Below are 18,504 nucleotides of genomic sequence, written 5' to 3'. Positions count from 1 at the left end.
CTTTTCACGTCGGGAGGACGTCCCAAAGCGCTTCACAGAAGACACTGTAAAGTGAATTGACTATATTTGTGGGCGAACGCGGCAGCCAATTGCGCACAGCAATGTCCCACAAACAGTCGTAGATTGAAAATGACCAATTTTAATTATTGTTTTTGGTTTTTGGAGGGATTATTATTAGGCTCTGTGTGGAGTAAGGAAACTTGCCCAAGGTTTCGCCCTGCCTGGAATTGAACTCAGGTCTCTCACTTGCAAAGCGAGTGCTCTAACCACTGAGCTACAGGACTCCACTCTGGAATTTCTATGTGTAGGTGGGACGCATGGAATTCTCAGTTTAGTTACTCTAAAGCATGTTGATGAGTTTCCGCATGTGTCAGAGGACCACGGGCTTCAAGTTGGCTATCCCCGATCTAGAGTCAAAGTCGTGATATGGAATTTGAATCTACGATAACAATAATCCTTGCATTTGATATGGTGCCTTATCATGACCTTGAGACATCTCAAAACGCTTCACAGAAAGTGAATTGACTGTGTATTTTGTGGGCAAAACGCAGCAGCGTTTTTGAACAATCTTTTGAACCAGAACTATGTGTACCAACAGCTGAATCAAACAGCCATCATCTAGTTTTTTTAAAATAAGTATGGGAAACTAAACGTTGAGCCTATAGTAGACACTGAGGGTCTGTTTCGCCTGATAGGAGAATCTATAACCAGGGGTCACAGTCTTAAAATTAAGGGTCAGCCTTTTAGAACAGAGTTGAGGAAACATTTCTACACTCAGAGGATAGTGAATTTATGGAATTCACTATCCCAGAAGGCTGTAGATACTCAGTCCTTGAACATCTTCAAGGCTGAGACTGATAGATTTTTTAAAAATAGAGGGATTAAGGGATAGGGCAGTAATTAGAGTTAGGTCTGAAGATCAGCCATGATCTTATCGAATGGTGGGGCAGGCTCGAGGGGCCGAATGGCCTACTCCTGCTCCTAATTCTTATGTTCTTACGTTCTAAATAATGGTGATTTCACTATTACAGTGAAATTGCGTTAATCGAATACTCAATTTGGCAACAAAAAATATTCCATAAACCAAACTATTCCATGTACGATATTCAATTAATCAAATTTCACTGTATTGCCATCTAATTATGCTGAACAGGTTCTGCAAGTGTCAGTTCCCAATATGTTGAAACAATATTTTATTCTGGTATTCATTGTTCCTCTATTTCTGTAACATTATTATAATCTTAAAAAGTTTTTGGTTAAAGCACTTGCTTTACTCATTGAGCAGCTCACCCATCTGGTGCAAAAAGTTGTTCCAACAATGAGTACTCTTAGTCCCCTCCCACCTGTTGAAAAATCCATTCACATAAAGATGGCCCACACCTACAAATACCTAGTTTGTTTGCAACTAGTTTGGCTCCCAGCCAGACTACGAACAACAAGATTCAAATGACTAAAATGAGGCTCTGTTTCCAAGAGCCAAGGGCAATAGATGTGGTTTAAAGTAGATCTCGACATGCTTCTCAAGGATGTAGACAAAAGGCGTAAATCGGTTAAAAGGATAGGGTGGTTTGAAGGTCTCAGTGCAGCTCCTTTAATCAGGCCATAATGCCCCATCTTTAACAAAAACAGAAGTCGCTGGGAACACTCAGCAGGTCAGGCAGCATCTATGGAGAAAGGAAGTCAGTTCTGATGAAGGGTTGTGGGCCTGAAATGTTGACTCGCTTTCCTTTCTCCATAGATGCTGCCTGACCTGCTGAGTGTTCCCAGCGACTTCTGTTTTTGTTTCAGATTTCCAGCATCTGCAGTGTTATGTGTTTTGCCCCATCTTCAATATTGTTTTTCCTTCTACTAGGAGCCCCAGTTATCCATTGCCCAAATGGCCATTACTCATATACAAGTTAACAAGAGTGTTGGAAGGCTATTCGTGCAGTAAGGATTTACAATTGAGCAAAACCCTGCCTCAACTAAACCTCCAAAACAGTCACACAACCCTTGTGAGTGGGAATTTAGAGATCAACTCACAGCACAGAACAGCAATTGAAGCAGCATCCATTCTGGTGTTTGTAGCTCAGCTCTTTCGAGTTTATTGACTGAGACATTACCAGAGCCACTGTGGCCTAAATCTACTGGAATTTGTTTTACATATATATATATATTTATATATAAAATTGAGAACTGAATATAACTTCAACTTTATTCTTTTGCAATGCAGCACATTAGACAAACTGAAATCTGATTCATCTATGAAGCCGGCATCGACCTAGTCAAAGGCCCTTACACATCAGAATACACATCACTGCAGGATACTTACAGTTCTGGTGCATACAGTGAGAAACTTGACCCAACTCACCTAGCTAAAGCCCACCTTTAAACTTATAAAATTCTGCAGAGTGGTTCTCCACAAGCACATCTCTTGAAGCACAGTGGCAGTTCGATCCTAGAATCAAATTTTTTTCTAGCTGAAACTCATTTGAAAAAAAATCTGAAGCTGGCCTCCAGCCACCTATGTTCATCAATAAAAACAATGCAGATGCACAAATAGCCGTGGTGCCAGAAACCCTGACAACCTACTGTTGTTGCCACCACTTGTTCTATAAGAGAACAAACCATTTTCCCACATTTTCAAATGTATCTCAGCCAAAAAGCAATGGGTCAAGGGGCAGTGTAAACTTTATGCTAAATTAACTGCAGTTTTGCTTCGGTTGCTCATCCCCACAATGTAGGGCAGAAACAAATGTTCAATTCTTTTTAAATAAACGAGTCTGTCACAAACAAGTCAAGAGGAGACACCGAGCATCCAGTCTACAACAGTCTAACCGTTCTTCTCTCAATCAAGCTATCAGAATACAAACCCATTTACAATAGACTAAAAACAGCACGAGTCAGGCATCGGCAATTTTGAGTCGTAGTTTCAAACTTTGTCAGGCTAATAGTTCAACTTTTCCTCTGCATTCTGTTCATTTCTTCCAGTCGATGACTCACATATCACTGTGCCTTGGAATGTCCGCCCGGTGTGAAAGGCACTATATAAATGCAAATGTGCATTGTTGGATTGAACATCTGCCAAAGTAACAGAAAGTGAAAATACCAAACTTTCTTCAATCTAAACTGCCATGTGATCAAGCTACAAAGAAAGGGGCTGTTCCACTGCTATTTCCGCTAAATGAGGGTCTCGCCCTTGTGCAGAATGCTCCCTCCTGTGGGCATAACCAGAACACGGAATCTCATCTCACTGAGTTGTGAAAGAAATACAGAGGGCAATATGCAGAGCTCACCGGCACGTCAGACACCAAATGCAAGCATTGGCAGTTACTAATTGGAGTTCCTGTTAATGTCCTGTGTAAATATAAAGTTCTCTGCTACCTTGCCTAAATTGTCAATCTTACACGCGACCTTAGATCGGAAAAAAACAAAAGGCAAAAAGCTGCAGATGCTGGAAATCTGGAACAAAAAAAAACAGAAGTCGCTGGGAACACTCAGCAGGTCAGGCAGCATCTATGGAGATACCCAGATCAGAAAAACACGGCCAATCTAACGTGAATCTTACCTAGAGCTGATTGGAACTCTCTCTGCACATCATTATTGGGTCACAAACTGTTTCTAATACACTACAACACAGATAATTTTAACAATTTACTTTTACGGTTCACAAGACTGTACAGGAGGTTTCAATCTGGCATTGTAATGGTCTCAGGACTTTTTTGGTCACCTTGTAAAAGGATTTCTTTTCACAAGTGCACCCTACACTACACTTTTATAGCTGTACATTTTTTTCTTCTTACCCTGGTTGCTCTCTAGATTACAGAAAGGGCTTTGAACCGAGTGAAACTTCCTTCTAAACTTTTATCCCCCCACCCTCCAAGTCAAGCAGTGAGATCAAAAGAAACCCAATATATTCCAGGATTATAATTAATAAAGAAGTTAAGACTCCTCTCCCCCACCCCCTTGACTTTCTCTCTCAATCTCTATCTCTCTCTCTTTCTCTATCTCTTGATCTCTCTCTCTCTTTCTCTCTATCTCCCTTTTCTCTTTCTCTCTTTCTCACCCCCCATCCACTCAGACTCTGCTTTTACTTCTACCTTCTCTCTGCGGCAGAATCTGTCTCACTTCCAGTCGACTCTTTAATTACTGTTGGGTTCGTACTGTAGCCGGTGCCTGTCAGCCTTTGTTACAGCTGAAACCACCCCCTTAACCCCATCCCCAACCCAGGAAGAAGCTGAAAGCCATTCATTCCTGAGCCGAGGGAGTTAGCGCTGGAACCCAAACTCAGTTACAAAAAACACACAACTCAACAGAGAACAAAAGCGAGGACTCACTCACTCACATACTCACTCACTCGCATAACTCACTCACTCACTTATTACTTACTCACTCACTTATTACTTACTCACTCACTCACTCACTCATTTACTCACTCACTTACTCCGGTCAAACTCAACAGTTGGCTTCCTCCCCGACAAGTTGGCCTCCAAGTTAAAGTGTTACAGATGATGGATTAGCCCAGCCCTAAAATCAGCTGACAGAGCGACAGCCCCTGGAGCCCAAAGGCAAGGGGGAGCCGGTGAGTTTGGATGGAGCGATGAGATCAGCAGGAGGCTGTGATGGAGATGGGGATCTCAACGTTCACTTGTTAACGATAAGCTGTAAAGGACAAAGTAATAATGATAATAATAATCCTTGCATTTGATATAGCGCTTTTCACATCTTCTCGACGTCTCAAAGCGCTTCACAGAATATACTGTAAAGTGAATTGACTGTATATTTGTGGGCGAAACACGACAACCAATTGCGCACAGCAGTGTCCCACAAACAGTCGTGGATTGAAAATCACCAATTTATTATTGTTTTTGTTTTGAAATAGCGCCTTATTGTGTTGTTGAGACGTCAGTTGAGGTCAAATGTTGAGGGTGACTGGAGTAAGTGAGTGAATGAGTAAGTAAGTAAATGAGTGAGTGAGTGAGTGAGTAAATGAGTGAGTGAGTAAGTAGGGGCTGTAATGTGTTGCAAAGGGCGACTTCATTCCCAAGTGTGGTGGACAAGTTTCCTCTGAATCTATATATAAATTGTCACTTACGTTTGTATGGTCAGCATCGAAGATCCTGTTTCCTTTGCGACTTGTGTTTCCCCTTTACACTGTCTTCTTTGTTCCCAGCAGTTTGAAAGTCGAGCCTGCTTTAGTATACATTCATTCCTCTCGAATCAGATGGTAATCTCTGCACGTGATTCCACTAATCTCAATCGGATATGATTTTCATTGGGTTTAATCTTGAATCAAGCTTCGCCTGGTTTAAACAAAACTCTTCACAAAACTATTCATCCCAGATAGTACACGACTCCCTTGTGCCAAATCAGGATGGCAACAAAAAAATTATGAAGGCCAATTTTGTTTTGGAACAAAGGCAAATAGTTTGGGATTTTCCAAATTCTATTCAATAAATCGAAGGATTCAATTATTCCATATTCAATCGATTGGATTTCACAGTAGTGCCTAATCCACAAGTGGAGTCCTGTAGCTCAGAGGTTAGAGCGCTCACCTTGCAAGCGAGACACCTGGGTTCGATTCCTGGCAGGGCAAAACCTTGGGCAAGTTTCCTTACTTCACGCACCTGATAATAATCTCAAGAAAAAAAACAATAATAAATTGGTCACTTCAATCCACGACTGTTTGTGGGATACTGCCGTACGCAATCAGCTGCCGTGTTTCATCCACAAATATAGTCAATTCACTTTACAGTGAAGCACTTTGAGACGTCGAGAAGACGTGAAAAGCGCTATATCAAATGCAAGGATTATTAAACCCATAAACGTTCACTTCACCCGTTGTCTGTATTAACAAAACCCAGTGCATTCCTACCCAAATGTTATTTATTCATTTTAATAATTCTTGCATTTGATAGAACATCTATAATGTTGAGAAGGTCTCAGAGGGCTTCAGTTTTTCTTTAAATTGTAGTGACTATATATGTAGTCATTGTAACAGTCTGCAACTTCCCACAAATGACCATGAAGTGAATAATCCATTTTCTTTTTAAATCTGGAGATTGTTGGACGGGACACCAGGAGATACTCTCTTCTCTTTTCAAATAGTGTCAACAGATTCTTTAACATTCACTTGTACAGGCAGATGGGACTTTAGTTTTAATATCTCAAGGACAGCTCCCTAGACAACGTTGCAAGCCCCCATCGCTGCACTGGAATGCCCGTCTAGCCTAAGGTCAGAGTATGACATTGGGCTTGAACACAAAAGGGTCAGTCCTTGGTCACAGCAGTGCTTTTGACTTTTATTTTGAAAAAAAACAAAGAGCATCCAGTTTGTGTAGCCCATATACACATTAAATCAACCAGTTGGTGTACTGAATCAACCAAAAGGGATCAGATTCTTGTTGGAAGTAGATATTGGGCAGAAAATATACTTCGGTGGCCAACCATAAAGTTTGGCGACCACTGTTGTAACACAATCGTACACATCAGAATCTGGCACGTTATCAATTCCAATAGTTATACTGTAATAATAATCCTTGCATTTGATATAGCGCTTTTCACGTCGGGAGGACGTCTCAAAGCGCTTCACCACACACACTGTAAAGTGAATTGACTGTATATTTGTGGGCGAACGCGGCAGCCAATTACGCACAGCAATGTCCCACAAACAGTCGTAGATTGAAAATGACCAATTTATTATTGTTTTTTTTGGAGGGATTATTATTAGGCTCTGTGTGGAGTAAGGAAACTTGCCCAAGGGTTCGCCCTCTGCCTGGAATTGAACTCAGGTCTCTCACTTGCAAAGCGAGTGCTCTAACCACTGAGCTGCAGGAATTATAATGAAAGCAATTGTGTGCTACCGCACCTTTGGATGAGTCAGAAAGCTGGTACTGCCCTAAATTACAATCTTTTGTGCCACATCTACATCTTCACTCGAAACAAATTCAACCCAAAACAGATTTTATCAACCCTGACATAGTGTCTTGGTAAAATCTCGGGAGTCCCAGGATAGCAATCTTGCACAGAGATCCTGTAATCTTTTCTCCTGTCTTATTTGGGGCAAGAGTACTGGTGAGGTAAAATAAAACCTTCCATTTGTTACTATCTTTCACGGCAGGACACAAAGTGTTTCAACGGATTTACTGTAACGATTCTGTATTTGTAGGCTAATGTATTTGTAAATCCCCGAAGCGAACAGACTAAGGTTTGAACGTGGGTTTTTCCTGGTGTGTCCAGCTCATCAACAGAATAAACTCAGCCCTAGAGGAGTGTCTTATTCTTATGCTAGTTTAAAAACATGTTAGGTGGTAGCCTGGCTTAGTTGGCAGCACTCTTGCCTGAGCTTCTGCTGGTGTCATGGCCAACTAAACTCTCAACTAAAAATCATTATCCATTTCATGACTGTTTATGGAAAATTTCTATATCCAAACTGTTTGGTGGGGTCAATAATCCGACACCCTAAATAAATCCTGTATTTTGAGGTGTTTCAACCATGTGATAAGGCGCTATCACCTGCAAGGATTATTATACCTATAGTAATTCCACTAAGCAATAGTTCATGAAGTTTGTGCTGGAGCAGATTCCAGGTTTATACATCGAGCCTCTATTTGGGAACAACAGTCATGAAGGCATACATAAACCGATCACCATTTGTTAAGGACATTTCCTTAAAAACTCATACTGCAGCAGAATTCACCTGAGAAATCAAACAATGCAACAGAGAACTCACTGCCCTGTTGCTCTTTAACTTATTCAGTTGTACAATTTCATCCATTGTTTTAAAGGGAGTTGTCTTTTTATTGACTTATTTAAGTGGAACCAATTTTATTTGTATGTGAAGGATGCCTTTAAATCAATAGATGAAGACAATCCCCCAAGGTCATAATGTGCAGCTACTGTCCTTTGACCAGTTACTTTCCCATGTAAGGCAGGACAAAATATATTTAACATGGATTGCTTAAGAAGATTCAAGACTAGGACTTGAGAAGAAATGTCATGAGATAGGACAAGTCAGGAATATTTAATTGCAGAAGTATTAGGCTGCAGACAAAGCTTTCCAATGTTGCAAGATTTCACTGTAGATCATGCATTGAATTGATGCTGTCAATTGTGTTGTGTATAATCTAATTGGCCTGAAGAAGAATTAATGTACATGAATCCAATACATGCCATTTAACCAAGGTCAAAATGTATTTTCTGTGATGTAAACTGCCTGAAGTGCGCAGCTGTCAACCTGGAAAAAGGCAACTCTTAAACTGCCAAAGCTCTTTAAAAAAAGTTAAACATTGATACAGTAGTATCTTAAAGCCTATAAAGTTGTTTTATGCAGCACTTGGAAACGTGCTACACAAAATAATATGAGCATTTACTATTAGTTATGAAATTGTTAATTGCAATTCGCAGAGACCAGCAATCAGATGAAGTCAAGTGGCCCGCATTTGAATCTTACCCATAAGTTTTGTGAAACTTTAATAAAATTTTGAAATGTTTACGCAATTTGTACATTAAAAGTAGGAAGCAGAGAAAAACAAGGTACAAGTACTGAACACGGACATCAAGCATGCCAGCGGAACAAGGGTTTACCACACCCAATAGTTCTTTCAATTGCATCTCACATTCAAACAAAAATTGTTTTGAAGTGTGATATCCTGGCTTGTGGTTCCCCACTCCTACAAGAAGGATGCTGCTTCAGTTAAGTCTCTACCTAAAAATAGCTTGTATTAAATTAAAAACAAAGTTTAATTTATTATGTCAATTTATCGAATACTATGATGGAGCATGCTGGGTTGATTTGTTGTCATCTTTTTCTTTTTTGCTGGGTCCACAGCAAAACACTTCCAGACACGTAGAGTTTCATCAGCAGCAGCTGAACATACTGTGGTACCATCTGGACTCAGGGCTAGGTCCAGCACTCGAGCTTGATGACCTGCACAACATAAGAGTAACAGGATTAATTTGTGGCATTGATGAGTGAGGGCAAAAAGGACATTCAAGAGACATTCTAGATTCATTGGAGCTTTTTTTTCTTTTAAAATGATGCACAAGAGAAGTTCTCAGATGTTAAATAGATCTCATAAGCCTGCTTTCACACATTTTGAGAGTCTTTGCTATGCATAAATTAGCTGCTGCATACATTTCAAAGTACATGGGCAATAGAGCTTCTGATATCCTGTAAAGTTGTGTGCAACTGTGTAATACGATTGGAGATATCCCACGAAGAGCACTTATATCAAAGGCTGTAGGATTGAATTTAGAGCAATTACAACATGCCAGATATTAACTATCAAGTCCATTGGTACATACATTATTTATGGCCTAGGTGGTTACAAATAGTCATGTGATTTTTGAGCAAGTGGGTAGATTTTTGAACTAATGCTTACCCAAATTTAAAGAGTATCCAGTGGAATACCCAGAGTTTGACTCTTGCCAATTTGTGCGTATTCTACAGGTTGGCAAGTCAAGGCTTGGAGACCCCAGTGTGCATTGGGTACTGCAGGAATTTAACCAGCTCACACCGCATTGCTTAGCATTGAGAGTATTGTCTGGAGAGCTTCGCACAGCTTGTCCAGCTCAAACTACCCTACCAGTTAGGACCTTGGTTTACAAGGTTAATGCAGAGCTGAGTGAGAAGAATCCAAGCTCCTAATGACTGCTTTGCCCTTCCAAGTCTTGCTGATGAGCATGGCTAGCTGGTTGCAAATAGTCACACTATCTGGCTGGTAACCGACTAGAGACAGCCACTGAGGATTGAACCTTTATTTTCCCTTCTCACCCACAGGCAAGAGGACTACCAAAAGAGCAAACCTTATGTTGTACAAGCATTTCAAAGCACTTCACAGGATTTACTGTAATTAGTGACTATATTTACAGAGAAACATGCAGCTAATTTTCACACAAATGTCCCACAAATAGCCAGGAGTGAACTATTGTTTTATTTGGGAGAATTATTGATCAGAAAACACAAGGAAATTATTTTTTTCAACAATGCAATCTTTAACATTGACCTAAACAGGCAGACAAGAATTTGTTTCAATACCTCAGCAACACAGGTTATATGAAATATGTACCTTTCAGTTCAGCTACTTTGGTTAAGGTGGGGTACTTCCACATTACCAGTTGATTCTGTGAATATCCATGACCTGATACCAGTTCTTTATATTCAGTTGACCAAACTATGGAACAAACCTACAAAATATAATACTGTGAAACTACAGGAAAATGAAAACAATGACCACTTTCAAGTATCAAGTGATATTAACCACATACACATATTTGAAATGCAGTTTGGAAAGATGCAGTGCACACCAGCCTCTAGTCTCACCAATTAATCGCTGGCAGTCAAGCAATGAAAACCGTCAAATACAAAAGGGCAAATACTCAAACCTGCAAAGCCACATTAGCTTGGAATTCACGGACTACAAACAGTTAAGCCCATTGCAGAACATTCAAATCTCGAACCACGTGTACAAAGACAGCTCTTTGGAAGTGATTGCTGTAAACAGATAGCAATGCTGCCCGTTACCAGCATCAGACCTATGGGTGTCCTGTCCAAATTAAAGTTGTAAGGCTTTGCTACTCTTTGCTGACCCAAACAATATACATTAACTATAGATTGACAGCACCAACATCTGTGCTAGCAATGAAGCACAAGACCTGGATAACAATTGACATGCTTCAAAGACTGTGCCTATTGATATGTATGGTGTTCATACAGAACATAGCAACAGTAATTTATGCCACTGAACTTGCTTGGAACTGCAGCAATCATTTAGCTTAGCATCCAAGCTCCCACTAACCCCCTAAATAAAGATCATGTCCATGAAATAGACCAATCTCAATGACCAGCATGAATCTTTTTTTAAAAAGCTGTCCTAGATACTAGTCTCGAGTTTCTCCCCCTCCCCATAACACATCAATACTGTACGCTCCCATATCAATAGCATCAATCTTTAGAGCAAACCTGTGATCGTGTGTCCACCGCATTCAAACAGGATCCAGTATTGACATTCCAAAGGCGAATGAACCGGTCACTTGTACCACCACCACTCGCTAGGATATTCGCCTGCCAAGGGCACCAGGCAACTGCCTAACAGACAAGATAGAAAATAAAGTAGTCTGAATAATACAATAATAATCCTTGCATTTATTTGAGGCAGAATAGTGCCAGAAAGACACACACACGAAAAATTATCAGTGGGGATTCCCTAGCCGCCATTCATTCTCCCTCCCCACCCCGCATTCCCCAGTTCCTAGCAGAAGCAAATAAGTATTCCAATTCTGATTTTAGAAGCGTAATGGCTTTAGAAAACTAGCTCATTCTAGTTAGGTCTATATTTGGTATAAGCTGAAACCTAATCAAACCTTTACACTTTCACCCCTTTAGTCAGTACAAGACACTTACCTTAACAGCACCCTGATGCTGTGTGAATGTGTGCAACGGTGCACACTCTGTATCATTCCCAGGGACACTGGGCCAGATATTTAGAATGTTGTCATTGCCACCACTCGCAAGGTATCTGCCATCAGGTGACCATTTCAAACCACAGACCTCTTGGGTATGCCCAGCTAGAGTGGCCACATGGTGTTGTGCTATACGGACATCGTGATGATGAATTTGACCCAATCTGGAGCCACTGAAATAAACAAAATTAAAGAGAAATTAAGGTCACTCAGCATTCCATTTCTCAAGGCAGAATAGTTCAATTTCTGTAACTTTTTAATATTTCCTCTTACCAGACTGATGGGGTTTCTTACCTAGAAAGAATATAACTGTTCCAATTGAGGGCTCCTACTCGTGCAGTTTGACTCACCATGTTCCTCAGACGTTTCTGATTTTCAACATCCCAAACCTGAAACAGTAAATATATACTTTGGGAGCAATGTTTACTTCATAGCCAAATACTATTAGATAGCTACAATCTGGATACAGAAATAACAATTCCCACAGAAACGCTTGCTGACTTGTACACCATACTGAAGAATTGTGGGAATTCAATATCTGGTACACCATTAGGCCTGAAACACAATGAATGTATTTAGTGCCACTGATGACCACCACTACTAGACTTCTACCATTACATTGAAAGAATAAGAGGTTACCCATACTATTCTTAGCCGTTTTGTCAGAGCAACCCAGAGATATGATGTAAAACCAGCTAAATCCACACATATTCGGCTAGCTTGCAACTCTTTCTGTAATCAGAACCAGAGTAAACAGCTTGATTTCTACGTTAGTAAATGTAGTCAAATTAGATCATAAAAATCACAAGACATTGCATACCCACCTGGACCTCCCCAATCATTGTTCCAACTGCCAAGTAGTTTCCCTCCTTTATCCAGGATACAGAAGAGATGTAGTCCTCTGGATTTTCCAATTGTACAAGTGGAACGATGTTTCCTGATTCACCGTGCCAAAGGTATACATTGTTCCCAAGTGCCACAGCCAGATAATTCAGTGTACTCCAATCAATTAGATTCAAGTCTTTTTTTTAAAAAGTATATAAAATAAGAAAAGAGGTGGGAGAGGAGAGGGAGAAAACAAAACGTTTATGTATCAAGCCACCAAAATTAACCAATGAACTCCCGAGAATCAACTGTTCATATTTAGATTTTGGAAATTATAATAATAAATAATAATCCTCGCATTTGATGTAGCATTTCACATCCGCTAGATGTCTCAAAGCGCATTCAATTATATTATAAAGTGAATTGACTGTATATTTTGTGGGCGAAACTCGGCAGCCAATTGCGCACAGCAGTGTCCCACAAACAGTCGTGGATTGAGTGACCAATTTATTATTGTCTTTTTTTCTTGAAGGATTATTATCAGGCATGTGGAGTAAGAAAACTGATGCAAGGCTTCGCCCTGCCGGGAATTGAACCCAGGTCTCTCGCTTGGGAGGCGAGTGCTCTAACCACAGGAATCCCATTCCTTATAAACTAACAAATGGAGTTAATAATCGTAATCCTTGCATGTATTTAGTGAGTGAGGTAAGATATTATAGCAGTGTGAATAACTGAGTAGGGTTCAGAAGACGAAAAAGGAGATAATTTAAACCATTTGTACTGCGGATTCATGCAAAGTTGGAGAAAAATTACATTTTGTTCAGTCCCAGATAAGCTAAAACTCTTTGAAAATTTGTCTCAGAATTAGTAGAACATCAATTCCAAGATATTTTCTCTTCACCTCCCCCACTTCTACAAAAAAAGAATTTGAACTTCATCTTTTTGTCCTATTGTGGAACTACAGGACTCTCCTGTACCCTGCTAAATATTTCTTGTGCAATTCTGAAATACAGCATCATGTTATCCAACACTAAAGAACAAGTTTGAATAAACCGTACAACTTACAATAATCATTTCGGATCTCAGGAGCATCCAAGATTCGTTCTGGCATGGAGGGGATGTACCGACTGATCTTCTTGGTGGAACTTGGAGTCTTTTGACTGTACAAAACTTTGAGATTATTCTGATAACCTAGAGAACAACCAAAGACTGAAACCACAGGACATGGCTTGAGGGCTCCCTACCCAAAGCATATAACCGAAGATGATAAATCCACAGGACAGAAGGGTTCATGAACAAAAAGCAAAATAGCGATGTTTCTACTTAAAAAAACCTTCTGCACTGCTTGTTTACCAAATGAACTTTTGGGCAAGTGTAGCCCACAGCAACAGGCCCTATATGCCCCCCCACCCTCCCCCCAAATCACATTATCTACTGTATATACAAGCCTCAATCAACTATTTACACAATGATTCTTCACCTATTCATGCAAAAAAGACTTGGTTAAATATCTGAAGACATTTCACGATCATCCCAACATGCAAATAGGACCTTAGCTTAAAATCTTATCCGAAATTTGGCATCTCTTAACAATGAGGCACACTCCAAGCACTGCATTGGTTTGTCATCCTGCACCCTTTGTGGGGGCTGAACCCACAACCTTCTGACTTTAAGGCAAGCATGCTACTGATTGAGCCAGGCAGACACATTGCCAGAAAAAGAAGCTGGAAGATGAATATCTTTCATTAATAATGGTACCCAACTTAACAGCCCAAGCATATAATAATAATAATCCTTGCATTTGATATAGCGCTTCTCAGGTCGGGAGGACGTCCCAAAGCGCTTCACAGAACACATTGTAAAGTGATTTGACTGTATATTTGTGGGCGAACGCGGCAGCCAATTGTGCACAGCAATGTCCCACAACCAGTCGCAGATTGAAAATGACCAATTTATTATTGTTTTGGGTTTTGGAGGGATTATTATTAGGCGTGTGGAGTAAGGAAACTTGCCCAAGGTTTCGCTCTGCCTGGAATTGAACTCAGGTCTCTCGCTTGCAAAGCGAGTGCACCACTGAGCTACAGGACTCCACATAATCATTGATCAAGGAACCAAATTGAATATTTCTGCTCATTGCACAACCATTAGGAATAACCATTGTTCTGCTATAACAAGAAGCAGTTGATTCAGATTATATAGATTAGATAATTTCAAAACCTACTTTAAGAGACCATCAAAGCAAAATACCTTCTGGTGCATGAAGGGGTTTCCCACTCAAGCGCAGAATCTTTGCCTGGTCAATATCATAACCATTCAAGTTTAATGACCAGGCCTTTTGCTGCTCCTGAAAAAGGAATGTTGAACAATTTATTGAAACATAAGATGCAATTCAGCCCATTACACTAAACAATTAAAGCACATGCTTATAAAAATCAGGACCTTTTCTTTTATTATCTTGCCTAGACTATCAATGTTAAAGATAGAAAACATGAGGAAAATTAACTTTTACAATTCCCTGGGGTACCTACAAAGTAACCCAGAGGAATGCCTTAACACTTACTTTTTTGGTTGGAGATTCGTTTTCTTGATCTTTGTTGATTAAGAAATGTGCTACATCCATTTGTGCTGCATTACGGGTTGGAATATAACGGTCACCTCCTACCTTGGAGGGTGTTATCTGGACCCTGGAACATTTAGATGATTTAGGAGTTTTCGTTTTCCCTGCAAGGAAAAAGAAAGGCTTGAAATGAGATAGGCGGGCGAGCCTTCAGTCACTCTACCCCCACCATCTGGAACGCCACCCCGCAGTTCCTCCACCTCACCCCCTCCCTTGCCTCCTTCAAGACCCGCCTCTTCAACTGTGCCTTCAATCCCCCTCCTTCTCCCCACTGTCCTCCACCCTCCCCGATCCCCAGCTCGGGTCCGAAACACTGATTGTCCAGGGCCTTGCGACATCCTCCCAACATGAAAGGCGTTATACAAATGTAATTTTGTTGTGGTTGTATCCCTCCACTTTGCCTTCTCCTTGCCCACCTTCCGGTCGTGGCTGAAGACCTTCCTCTTCGATCGCGCCTACGATCACTTCCCACGCTGGGACGCTACCCCGAGCGAGGGGCATCATATAAATGCAAATCATTTTAGTTTATTGATGCAGGGGCATTCTTTCCATTTACCTGGTGTTTTACTGGGCGTCAATGTCTTTGATGCATTCAATGATCTGTTGGTAGTTTTCATTGGAGAAAGACCACTGGTATTAGCTGACGCCAGAGACCCAGCAACTCCACTGTTCTCCTTCGCTTTCCGCTGCCACCTGGCGAGTGGTCCATTCGTTATGGGAGCATCCAGTTTCAGAAGACTATTGACGTCGTTCTCAAAGACAAACTGGGCCATGATGCTCACACTTCCCTTGGGTTAGAGAGAAAGAGAGAGAGAGAGCGACGGACAGACAGACAGACAGGAAAAAAAAATGAAGCACAGATCAGAACCCGAAGCAGCAAACGTATATTTCGCCCCCAAATCTACGGTCAATTCTCTTTACAGTCAATTCCGCGAAGCGTCCCGTGACGCCGGCCCGGGAAGACGTGAAAAGCGCTACCACCAAATGCGAGGATTATTATTATTATCGTTACTATTCTAAAAAAACACGCCACACATTTGAGACGTGACTTGACGTGGCGCTGTTACGTTTTTCTCAACTTAAAAGAGGACAGAAAGTAAACCCACGGTGGGGGAGGGAGGGAGGGTGGGGGGTGGGGAATACACACGAGGATGAGATGGATCCGTTCGAACAAATAAACCCACAATAATAATAATAATAATATAATAATAATAATCCTTGCAATTGATATAGCCATACACCCCTTCCGCTTCACCCCACAACAAAAGAGGCGTCTAAAGATGATTGCAGAAGTACTCCCGGACTCGGGCCTCCCTCCAAACGGGGGGTGGGGTGGGGGGGGAAAGGGGGGGTGGGGGGGGAAAGGGGGGGTGGGGGGGAAGGGGTAGAGAGTTCAAAGCCAACCCCACACCGCAACTTCGAAGGAACGACTTTTTCCGAACCGAACTACGAGCGAGAGAAAAAAAAACGAAATTAAAAATTCTTACGCGGCCACACACGGTAACCGGTTAACGTCCGCTCCCAACGCCTCAGCGACCGTCCCGGCGGCACTTCCGGCCGAGCCGCTCGCAACGGCTTCAGAATTTTCAAATTCAAACCTCCGGCTGAACGGCCGCCGCCATTGGCCCCGTCCGAAGGCCCCAAGCGCGCGCCCGATTGGGCCCAGCCGGCGCCGGCGCGCCGCGCGGCTCTCCGATTGGCCGGCGGCGGCTCCAACGGCCGTCGGTGCCCCGCCCCCAACCCCTCCTCCCACCCCCCCCCACCACCGACGTAGACGCCGGAAATGACGCGGCGCCTTGGCCCAGGGCGGTCGGTAGATGGCGATGGGCTCTGTGAGTGCGTTGTTGTTGTTGTTGTTGTTGTGGCTGCGGTGGCGGCGGTCAGTTCCCACGTCGCCAATAATGTTAATAATAATAATAATAATAATAATCCTTGCGTCTGATGACAGCGCCTCATCACGTCTTCGAGGCGGCCTCAAAAGGCGCTACACGGGATAGGTACCCCGTGAAAAAAAAGGGCAGCGACTGCGCGACGCGGCGTCCCCTCCGCCCCCCTCCCCCCCCCCCCCCCACACACACACACACACACAGCCGTGGATTGGGCGGCCGATTTATGACTTATTTTTGAAGGGATTATTAACCCCCCCCCCACTCCCAGCGGAAAACAGCGATCCGCCAATCGCCCAACTTACTGCTAAGTTACCGCTGGGTACACTGAGGCGTTTACGTCCATCCTGTGTATTGTGAACTTGTCTTGTCCGGAGGAGGCGGCGGTGGGGCGGGGCGGGGGGGTGGGGCGGGGTGGGGGGGTACAAGACCCACGCCGTAAATGGCTGCAGAACCCCGAGGCGGGGGAAGCCTCGGTCGCTCCACCAAAGTGGAGTGCGCAGAGGCAACCGCCGACGCCACGAGGGGCACTCTCTGTCGGGTTCCGCGACAGGAGAGTTGATGAGTTGCGTTTCTCTTTCTGTTACGGGAATTGTTTCCGTGAGGCGACTTTGCAAATGTATGTTCCATCAATACGTACATATACATTTGTTTCTTTGAAAAAAAATCTGTTCAGTCCCCCTGTATCCCTTCAAGCCTTCATGGGCCCATTTACATCTCTCTTGAAAGCCACAATGGACTGAAAGGTGCGGAAATGAAACATCAATTCACTTTACAGTGTGTTCTGTGAAGCGCTTTGGGACGTCCTCCCGATGTGAAAAGCGCTATATCAAATGCAAGGATTATTATTATTATTATTATTATAAAGGTGTTGCCTTTTGCCAATGTGTTTCTCACCATTTTTGGATCAACAGATTTTAAGGTGCTCATTGTTACCTTCAAATGCCACCGTGGTCTTGCCCACAAAATATACAGTCAATTCACTTTCCAGTATATTCTGTGAAGCGCTTTTAGACATCTCGAAGATGTGACGAGGCGCTATATCAAATGCAAGGACTATTATTATTAATCTCCCTCTGCGATCCTCAATGTTCATCCAAATCTAGTGCCCCTCTTTGCCCATCTTGAGAAAAACATTAGCACTCCAAGACAGTTTAATACCGTTTTTTAAAGACAATGTCCACTTTCTCCAATACAATACAATTTACGTTTATACAGTGCATTTCACCTTGGGAGGACGTCTCAAAGCTCTTGGCAATGCTGGATTGGCCCCGAGCTGGGGATGGGAGCCAGGGAGTGGGGTCGGGAGGGAAAGGTGCAGTCGGGAGATTTTGCAGTCACAGAAGATGGCCTCAAGCAGAAATTCAAAGTGAACAAGCAATCTCCTGGCCACTCTCTCCACTCCATCAACTCTAACCTGCTTAATGCCCTCCGCCCACTTCAGAATTTTTCCTTCAGTGTTTCAAGTTCACTATGAATAATATTGTGAAATTCACACTGTTGAACATTTTCAGTATTCAAAAGTAGCATCATGATCTGATTGTTATACTCTGCAAACTCATAATGCTACAATCCACAATGCTCCATATATGGGAACACAAACTCTATTTTACCTTAGTTTATCAGTAAGTGTAGTTAAACTCCGGAATTCAGTTGCTGCTCATTTACAGAGCCGTCAGAAATACCTCAGATCAGACCGAAAGAAATGTGCTGTGGAAGATCATGAGATGCAGC

The 18,504-nt window shown here is 42.2% G+C and overlaps 2 protein-coding genes across 3 annotated transcripts in view; both read right to left on the bottom strand.

Moving 5' to 3' along the window:
• LOC103174616 (elongation of very long chain fatty acids protein 1) overlaps positions 1-3,120 on the bottom strand; it is a 34,264-nt gene extending 31,144 nt beyond the window's left edge. The window contains exon 1 of one of the 2 annotated variants that reach the window (XM_042334831.1): positions 2,853-3,120. The gene's annotated coding sequence lies outside the window, so the exon portion shown is untranslated. The remainder of the gene's footprint in view (positions 1-2,852) is intronic. The other variant, XM_007887079.2, reaches the window with a different exon arrangement.
• A 5,311-nt stretch (positions 3,121-8,431) lies between these two features.
• Positions 8,432-16,524, bottom strand: cdc20 (cell division cycle 20 homolog). Its single transcript, XM_042335846.1, has 11 exons — positions 16,372-16,524; positions 15,441-15,672; positions 14,828-14,988; positions 14,515-14,611; positions 13,333-13,458; positions 12,267-12,463; positions 11,737-11,831; positions 11,384-11,615; positions 10,943-11,068; positions 10,050-10,167; positions 8,432-8,908 (listed from the first exon to the last, which is right to left on the bottom strand). The coding sequence occupies exons 2-11, from the start codon at positions 15,655-15,657 to the stop codon at positions 8,739-8,741; spliced, it is 1,539 nt and encodes a 512-aa protein (XP_042191780.1). The 5' UTR covers positions 15,658-15,672; positions 16,372-16,524; the 3' UTR covers positions 8,432-8,738.
• Positions 16,525-18,504: the final 1,980 nt, after the last annotated feature.

The sequence above is a fragment of the Callorhinchus milii genome, unplaced genomic scaffold (assembly GCF_018977255.1).
Source record: "Callorhinchus milii isolate IMCB2004 unplaced genomic scaffold, IMCB_Cmil_1.0 Scaffold5, whole genome shotgun sequence".
NCBI classification, from domain to species: domain Eukaryota; kingdom Metazoa; phylum Chordata; class Chondrichthyes; order Chimaeriformes; family Callorhinchidae; genus Callorhinchus; species Callorhinchus milii.
This window is presented reverse-complemented; position numbering and strand designations above follow the sequence as displayed.

Bases quoted from the DNA above. Each gene is read 5' to 3' on its own strand.
- cdc20 (XM_042335846.1), bottom strand. From the start codon at position 15,657: ATGGCCCAGTTTGTCTTTGAGAACGACGTCAATAGTCTTCTGAAACTG. The intron at 11,616-11,736 runs GTAAGAAACCCC...TGTTTATTTCAG, and splicing joins AACAGTTATATTCTTTCTAG to TGGCTCCAGATTGGGTCAAA. The intron at 11,069-11,383 runs GTAAGTGTCTTG...CTTGTCTGTTAG, and splicing joins AGCATCAGGGTGCTGTTAAG to GCAGTTGCCTGGTGCCCTTG.